The sequence below is a fragment of the Chrysemys picta genome, unplaced genomic scaffold, assembly GCF_011386835.1.
Source record: "Chrysemys picta bellii isolate R12L10 unplaced genomic scaffold, ASM1138683v2 scaf2479, whole genome shotgun sequence".
NCBI lineage: Eukaryota > Metazoa > Chordata > Testudines > Emydidae > Chrysemys > Chrysemys picta.
In genome coordinates this window covers 376-8,423 of record NW_027055182.1, presented here as the reverse complement: position 1 = coordinate 8,423, position 8,048 = coordinate 376, and the positions used below count along the sequence as shown (strand labels likewise).

Here is an 8,048-nt window from a genome sequence, read left to right as displayed (position 1 = left end):
AAACTGCTGGGAGGTATCACCATCTCTCAGGGCGGAGTCCTGCACTTAAATCAGCCTGTGGTTTTACCTTCCAAGAAGAGGAATGGCAGGAGAGCCATCAAGAGAAGGGTTGCCCCTGCTCCTGTCTCTGTTAAGTGAGAACAGAGCAAAGGGGAGACTGCCACCCCAGATTTGGGAGAAATGACATTGACTTGATTGCAAGGCTCTTTCAAATGCATCAGTATGGTCTAATAAAAGCAGTTAAAATGCCTGGTCTTCTTTTGTGAATTAATTTCCTCTTTTACTATCCTACAATTTTAAGGGATCATTCAGTTGGCCAGGTAGCTGCATTGATAATATGGTATAAAAGCCTAGAAAGATAGAACTCAATCATTTCATTAAGAAATTTACATCAGAAATTGTCTAAATGGTGTCAAGTATCAGAGGGGAGGCATTTTAGTCTGGATCTGTAAAAAGCGACAAAGAGTCCTGTGGCACCTTATAGACCAACAGACGTATTGGAGCATAAATGTCTAAATTGTGTAGATTCTGGGAGGTGATTTCTGTGTTTTATTCAGGCATTTCCCCAATAGATTGAAGATTAGGAACATTTTTCCCATAGTGAAGTTGATGTGTACTGCATGTTTTGTGAAAACAGAAAAAGGAACAAACTCATGACAGAAAAATGTAATCCATTACACATGAAGGATAAAGCCTATGGGCCTGGTTTTTCTTTTTGTTTTGTTCTTTTTAGTTACCCCATTATCAGAGACGCTAAACTGTGGCCACACTCAGGAAGTCCGGGTGCACTATATCCTGAAGCCAGAGGCCGTGGGGGAGCAGAAGGAAATCGTCTTTTACTATTTGGTAAACCTGGACATACTGATATTTGTCTACATATAGGTGACAACAACAGATAGGCTCAAGTGCCTGCCAGACAATCAGTCCCTGGACAGTAATTCTAGGTGGGGCCCCAAATTGTGTGTGTCCTGGGGCAAGAACTTGTACCTATATTACCCATAATCCTTCACACTCTTTTCCTTGGGCTGATGCTCTTTGCTGAGCCCCAATGCTCAATACCAACATTTTATAAGGAGAAGAAGAGTAACCGGGTTCTATTGCCCCTGATTAAACAGAAAGAATTTTGCTAGCAGAGATCAATAGAGCAGCTCTGCTGGCTCCAGCCATCTGAGGCCCAAAATTCCTGACATTCCTCTCACAGGTTCCCCCATTCTAACACCTCTCCTACTCATAATACCCATAACAGGAAGGCTTCTTCTTCCATGCAGGTGATGGCCAAAGGAGGCATTGTGCGAGCAGGGACCCAGGCTCTGGCTGTGGAGCATGGTGATGGTGAGCTCTCACCACCACTTCCCTTATCTTTCTCCCGGGAGGCTAGGCCACTGTGACTGAAACACAGGCTGCTTCCATATGAGGTGAGAGGATCATCGTGTGCCATCCCCTGAGATGGGGGAAAAAAGAGGGGGAGAACGAATTTCTTTCCTCTATAGCCATTCTAGCTCTGCAGCTCTTGCCGAGCTCTAATCCTCCCCAGCTCCTCATATCTCCTGACTGATATATTCTTTGTCACTGATGTCAGTCTCAGGAGACTCTCATCTTGAGTAATTCAGGCTGGGTTTGCTTTAACCCTTGTGTAGAAATCCCACCCAATCTCCATCCCTTCCTTAGCCACCAGGCTCTTACAAAATCCTCCCTTTTATTTTCTGGGGCACGTGGGGCTTCTGGGGTTCCTGAGGGACACAGTTAATGATGAGGGTCTAAAAACTAGATTGAGTCTCACCAAACTCATGTCAACAGTATGTGCCAAAGCAGTAAGAGCCGATGTTCTCATCAGTAAGTCAAGTTCCATTCCCTGTGTTTCCATGTGGTCGGAATCCCAGCTGTAACAAGTTTGGCATGAAGGGAAGCCTAGAGACTCAAGAGAGGTGTGGGGCCCTAGCCTGGAGCCAACTTCCTGTAACTTAGCCTTTTTCTCTTGTTTTATTTGCCAGTTAATGGGACCTTCTCACTGATGCTCCCCATGGAGTCTGATATTGCTCATATACACAATATCATATACACCATTTCACCCACAGATGCTCATATACACCATTTCACCCAATCAGGAGCCTATTGCTGATTCAGTCAAATTCCAGGTCGAAAATTGCTTTGCCAATAAGGTGGGTGTCTTGATTGAGAAACCCCAATTCACTTGAAGTCATTGATTAGAGAGCAGCAGCTGTTTGTATCTATTTATTTAGATTTGCGAACATTAAAACAGTCATTATCATCAAATGCTCTGGGTGATTTTACCATATATTAAAAATAGCCCTAAGATTAACTGATTTGTGGTATTTCAGATGAGGTGAGGAGGTGATTTCATAGCCAAAGGGTCCTCCCAGACAACACACTACCAAGAGCCCCTCCTTGTAAAACTGACAGGGCTCCAGCTCTAGCACCTCCACTGATCTCCACTGTGGCACTGTGGGATGGCAAGGGAGGTGGGTTTGTCAGGTAACCAGGTCACAATCTAGTTAGCTTACTACCATCACCTTAAACGCAGCCCAGTAACTGATAGGCAACCAGTGCAGATCATGGAGGACAGGTAACAGCCATACAGCCTCCATTCAAGGGAGAGATCTAATTCTTGCTGTATCTTCTGGCTGCTTCCCTCCATCCTACCAGCATTACTTTCATCTCCTCCATACTGAACTCCAGCCAGCCTACCCTTATCCAAGCCACATGTTGTATCAAGCAATCAGTAAATCATTTAGTAGCACTGACTAGATCGGATGAGACAGAGGAGAGCTGAGTGTCCTCAGCCTGTTGAAAGACCATAGCCTATGTCCTCCTAATGACCCCATATACTCTTTGAAGAAGAGAGAGGACAAGATGTGCCCTGTGCAACCCCACATGAGAGGGCCCTCAGAGCGGAAGAGCAATTGCCCAAAACTATCCTTGGGGACCCGTCTGAGAGACAGGCACCAAGCCACCTAAGGGCTGCCGCTCTTCTCCTAGGGTTCACAGGCAAATGAATGCCCCTTTGAGATCAGTGGTATCAAAGGTAGTTGATAATATCCGCTTGGACACCTGTACCCAGATCAAAGGTATTTAGATGCCTAACTTCCATTAATTTCAATAGAAGTTAGGGGTCTGAATATCTTTGAGGATCTGGGCCCTGATCTTTATTCATCATCTGGAGATCATCTATCTAAGCAGTTAGTGCAGTCACTATACCAGATCTAGGTCTGTATCCAGGTTGGCCAGTGTCAAGGGGAGCTGAGGCATCTAGATACTGTGAGAGCTGTTTCACCACAACCTTCTCAATAATCTTAACCAAAAAATGGAAGAACAGGTACTGGGCCCCAGTCAGCCAGATTGTCAGCATCAAGTGACAGCCACACAGTAGCTTCCTTAAGAGAAGCTGACAGCCTGGGAACGGTTGACAGTTTCCACCAGGCCCCAGTCCTTCTCCGCTAGCCTTCATCAGCCAATGAAGACATGGGTCCAAATCACTGCCTGTGTAGCTCAGTGTATTCCCAATACCTCTAGAGCCTCATTGAGGATCACTGGCCTAAACTCAACAAGAGGAGGGCTTAGTGTTTGTCAGGTGATAGAATGAGGAGTGGGCCTTGTTGGAGTGGAGATATATACACCTATCTCATAGAACTGGAAGGGACCTTGAAAGGTCATCAAGTCCAGTCCCCTGCCTTCACTAGCAGGACCAATTTTTTGCCCCAGATCCCTAAATGGCCCCCTCAAGGATTGAGCTCACAAGCCTGGGTTTAGGAGGCCAATGCTCAAACCACTGCTCTGGCAATTTCCAGCTGGTGGAGGGATTCTTGGGAGCCATTACCCATCTGCAGCATCCAGGTCCTAGGCTGTTCTTCATTTTACCAGGGCTGCTGTAAAGTCAGCTCCCTGATGACCCACAATCCCTCCTGGTATATTCAGGATGCAACATAGGCTCTGGGCCGAGAGCACGGGTGTGTCCACTGTACAAGCAGAGCCAGCAACCACTTGGGGTAGTGTCTTGGTGTTCATGGTAGCCATAAAATCATGAACTGAGTCATCAATGTGAACAGAGAATTTACCAAGCACCAATTGCTCCAATGCCACCTTAGAGAGTAACTGAATTTCAGTAGATAATAATGTATATCTGTTTGGGGAGCCCAGGACTGGACTAGCAGGGGGCTGCAGGGCAGGACTGAGGGGCATTGGCAGAGCTGTGTGGGGAGCCCAGCACTGGAATAGCAGGGGGCTGCAGGGCAGGGTTGAGGGGCATTGGAGGAGCTGTGTGCGGCAGTTCCAGGACTGAGTTGTGCTGCGGGGCAGTGTGTGATGGTACCTGGAGAAGTAGCTCCTCTAATACCTTTTCTGGGGTTGCAGGTTGACTTGCATTTCTTACCGGCCAAGGGCCTCCCCGCTTCCGACACTCGCCTCCGGGTCGGGGCCTCCCCAGGCTCCCTGTGCGCCGTCCGTGCTGTGGACAAGAGCGTCCTCCTCATGAAGCCTGAAGCCGAGCTCTCTCCCAGCTCTGTAAGTGCCAGCCTGGCCCATTGATCAGCAGCTGCAAGAACTGGTCTTCTCTTAGGGGCCGTGGTAGCAGAAAATGATGCAGCCTGGTTCAGGCAAGACCAACTCAGTGCTGAGGAGTGGCATCTACTGGAAAAAAAAATCCCTTCTGTCAGTGCGGATGTCTTAATGCTGTCCTGCCCTTATCTTATCTTCTTTCACTAGGTGAGAAGCAGAGAACTGGGCACCATTTAGATTGCAGGAACTTTTTCAACTCCTTTGGGATGCTACCATGTCTGGAAACAGCCCTGGTCAATGGGCTGCTGATTTTCTCTTGTTCAGGGCCTATTATTCATTTATTTATTTACTTATATTGGTGAAGCGCCTACAGGCCTAGACCAGTCTCAGGCATTTGACCAACATATAGTAAGTTACAGTCCCTGGCTAAGAAAGAAGGGCCATTGATATGAGCATTAGAGCCTTTAGCAGGTACTTTGATATAGTTGATCATAATAGCCAGAGCAACAAACTGCCCTCAGCCAAAGAAGAAGCTTCCCTCTTTCCTTCTCCCTGCTCTGTAGTGTATTTACTGCTCTTGGTTTATTTTCTATCACTTCCACCTTCTCTCTGTATATATCCGTCTGTCTGCCTCTGCCTGTCTGTCTCCCCCAGCGGTGTTTCATGGCACTTGGTACTGATGAGGCCAAGTGACACAGTTCTGTTTGCCCAGGTGTATAACCTGCTACCAGTGAAGGAACTTCAGGGGTATCATCATGGCGCAGACATGCTGCCGATGGATCCCCAAGAGGAGTGCATTGCCGCAGAGAAGATAATTGTGAATGGAGTCACCTATGCTCCAGTGTCGGAGCCAGATGAAGAGGACACTTATAGCATCTTAAAGGTAAAGTCTCCTCATCCAGTCCTTGTGGCTGTGGGGAGATGAGGACATTTAAACCTGCTGTGAGTGGCACGTGGTGCAGGGCTAGCTGCTCTGGAGTGCCGATCACGGAGCTATATCTGGAGCAAGTACAATGGCGGTGCAAGCTTCCACCATGCACTGTCCCTCATCAATGTGCTTCAGCTTTGACCTGGAAAGATCAGGTATGAGCACCTCTAGGGTGAGGCAAATGCTGTCTTCATGGGCTTTTCAATCCTTGACCTCTCTTCCAAGGCTGCTAAAAAGGGGTGCGTTAGTGCTTATGGTGAAGGTGTTCTTTGTAAAGGGGGGCACCTGAGCCACTAAGAACTGGCCTAATACTCACCAGCTCATTTCACATAGCAATGAATGACCAGTATATAGGAACGCCTTGGATTCAGTGCTGATTTGAGACTAGACTGGAACTGGTGAACTAGAAACAAAATAATCCATGTGCCCTTACCATCCCCAAGACTAACGAATGCCCTCTGAGCTGGAGCTAGATTGGAACCAGACATCTAGAGATAAGACTGTATTCCATTCCCTGATTCACTCCGACCTCTGACCTGGGGTTGGATTGAAAATTGGAACCAGTGCCCTAGAGATAAAAGGACCCTGTATCCTATTCCCTTATCCCTTTGAGCCATCCAGTCTCCCAGACCTGAGACTGAGTGTCACCCTGTGCTCTATGGGTAAGGCTAAGATTTCGCCACGGTTATTTTTAGTAAAAGACACGGACAGGTCACGGGCAATAAGGAAAAATTCACAGAGCCCGTGACCTGTCCGTGACTTTACTAAAAATAACGGGGAGGGGGGGGGGGCGCAGGGCTAGGTAGGAGGGGGAATGGAGTCTCAGGGGCTGCAGTGGGGGGTGCATCCATGGGGGGCATATAGCCCCTGCTCTGGAGCTGGCCGCATCTGCGGGACAGGGGTGCGCGGCCCCTATTGCAGCTCCCACCAAGCACTGGCTGCAGCAAGGGGGGGAGGGTTTGGCGGGGCGGATGGCCCTGGGAAGCTGCAAGGGGGGCACGTGGCCCCTGTTGCAGCCGCCGGGCAGGGGTGCATGGCCCTGGCTGCAGCCCCCAGCAGAAGCCACAAGGCTGGGGCACACAGACCCGGCTGCAGCCCTCGCCAAGCCTGGATGCCACAGGGCTGGGGCTGCAGGGTCCTGGTTGCAGCCAGCCCCAGCTACAGGGCAGGGTCACACAGTCCTGCCTCCACCTCCTGAAGTGTAGAAATCACGGAGGGCCGGTAAAGTCATGGAATCTGTGACTGCTGTGACCTCCATGACTAGATCATAGCCTTATCTATGGGTAATAGGCTCCATATCCCATCAAGGAAAAGTGTCAAGGTTTCCTCCTTGCTCATTAAACCCCTAATACTGGTGTATGAAGTGGTGTTGTAGTCATGTCGGTCCCAGACCAGGTGAATGAGGTAATATCTTTTATTGGGCCAATTGGTGTAAACTCAAAAGCTTGTCTCTCTCACCAACAGGAGTTGGTTCAATAAAAGATATTACCTCACCCACCTTGTCTCCCTAATACTGGTGTCAGTTCTGGAATTTCAACCTCAACAGAAATAAATAACAAAATGTGTGTTGGGTTTTTCCCTACAGGAAATGGGTTTAAAGGTCTTCACAAACTCCAAGGTGAGAAAGCCACATTATTGCCTCCAGTTCCCTCAAGTTGCTTGGGGTTACAGAAGTTCTGAAGGATTTCACAGTGAAGCCAGGGTATCAGCACAAGCACTCAGGAGAACTGGTAAAGGCCAAAGGCCTCACAAGCATTCTGTTCTGAGCAGAGAGCGCATCTGTGTTTTGGGGTGAACGCTGTTGCTCATAGCTGGCCGCATGCTAGCTCTAGTGTTGGGACTGGGGTTGTGGATTGAGCATTTGGAAGTTTTCCCCACATCATGAGGTGACCACTCTGTCTTGAAGTTTGAAGTTGGGGCACACTTCTCCTGACAGAGTTAGGGGCTTGCTTTGATAGCCTCACCCTTGGAGGTTATTGGAACCAAATTGTTTCTGGGAGTTCTAAGGGAGAATATTATGCTGCTGGCAGACAAATCTGTGGGTAGCTCGCTAAGACTTTACAATGATCTTCCATCCTCAGGCACCAGTAGAGAGTTTCCCAAGCACAGCTTTCTACAGAGTCATCATTGTCACGCTGTCTGGAGTGGCTCACAACCATGACTGTCTACCTCAGGGCAGATTGTCAGAAAACAGGGCAACACCCCAAACTGGTGGTGTATTCTATAGTTAGATTTCACCAAGCCAGGGACAAATGTTAACTCCTGGATCACTATATCAATCTTGCCATGGAGTCACAGACAATCCCCTTAGATTCTCCAGTCTATCTTGCCACCCAGACAAACTGAACTTTGTGATAAAAAGTTACCTATACAAAAATCACCTCACCTTTTAGAAGGCTTTCAGTCCCAAGAGGCCAGTCACTTACCCCTAGATCTTATACCAAAGATAATGCTGGTAGCCAATTCTATAGTAAACTAACTGAAGGTTTATTAGCTAAGAAAAGGAAATTAGAGTTATTGAGAGGTTAAAGCAGGTAAAATATATGCATAGATGAGTCACAGTCTGTAATTCCAAATGGTGGAAGTGATGTAATAAACTGCCAGTTTC

At 47.9% G+C, this 8,048-nt stretch overlaps 1 protein-coding gene and 1 long non-coding RNA gene across 2 annotated transcripts; both read left to right on the top strand.

Moving 5' to 3' along the window:
- The first annotated feature begins 744 nt into the window (after window positions 1–744).
- Window positions 745–2,043, top strand: LOC135980273 (uncharacterized). Its single transcript, XR_010597415.1, has 3 exons — window positions 745–846; window positions 1,269–1,332; window positions 1,992–2,043. It is a non-coding gene; the product is annotated as an uncharacterized LOC135980273 (long non-coding RNA).
- Window positions 2,044–2,075: 32 nt separating this feature from the next.
- Window positions 2,076–7,349, top strand: LOC135980274 (alpha-2-macroglobulin-like). The gene is made up of 4 exons (XM_065580314.1): window positions 2,076–2,159; window positions 4,369–4,518; window positions 5,225–5,395; window positions 7,026–7,349. The coding sequence occupies exons 1-4, from the start codon at window positions 2,076–2,078 to the stop codon at window positions 7,233–7,235; spliced, it is 615 nt and encodes a 204-aa protein (XP_065436386.1). The 3' UTR covers window positions 7,236–7,349.
- The last annotated feature ends 699 nt before the right edge of the window (window positions 7,350–8,048 follow it).

Bases quoted from the DNA above. Each gene is read 5' to 3' on its own strand.
- LOC135980274 (XM_065580314.1), top strand. From the start codon at position 2,076: ATGCTCATATACACCATTTCACCCAATCAGGAGCCTATTGCTGATTCA. The intron at 2,160-4,368 runs GTGGGTGTCTTG...CTGGGGTTGCAG, and splicing joins AAAATTGCTTTGCCAATAAG to GTTGACTTGCATTTCTTACC. The intron at 4,519-5,224 runs GTAAGTGCCAGC...CTGTTTGCCCAG, and splicing joins CCGAGCTCTCTCCCAGCTCT to GTGTATAACCTGCTACCAGT.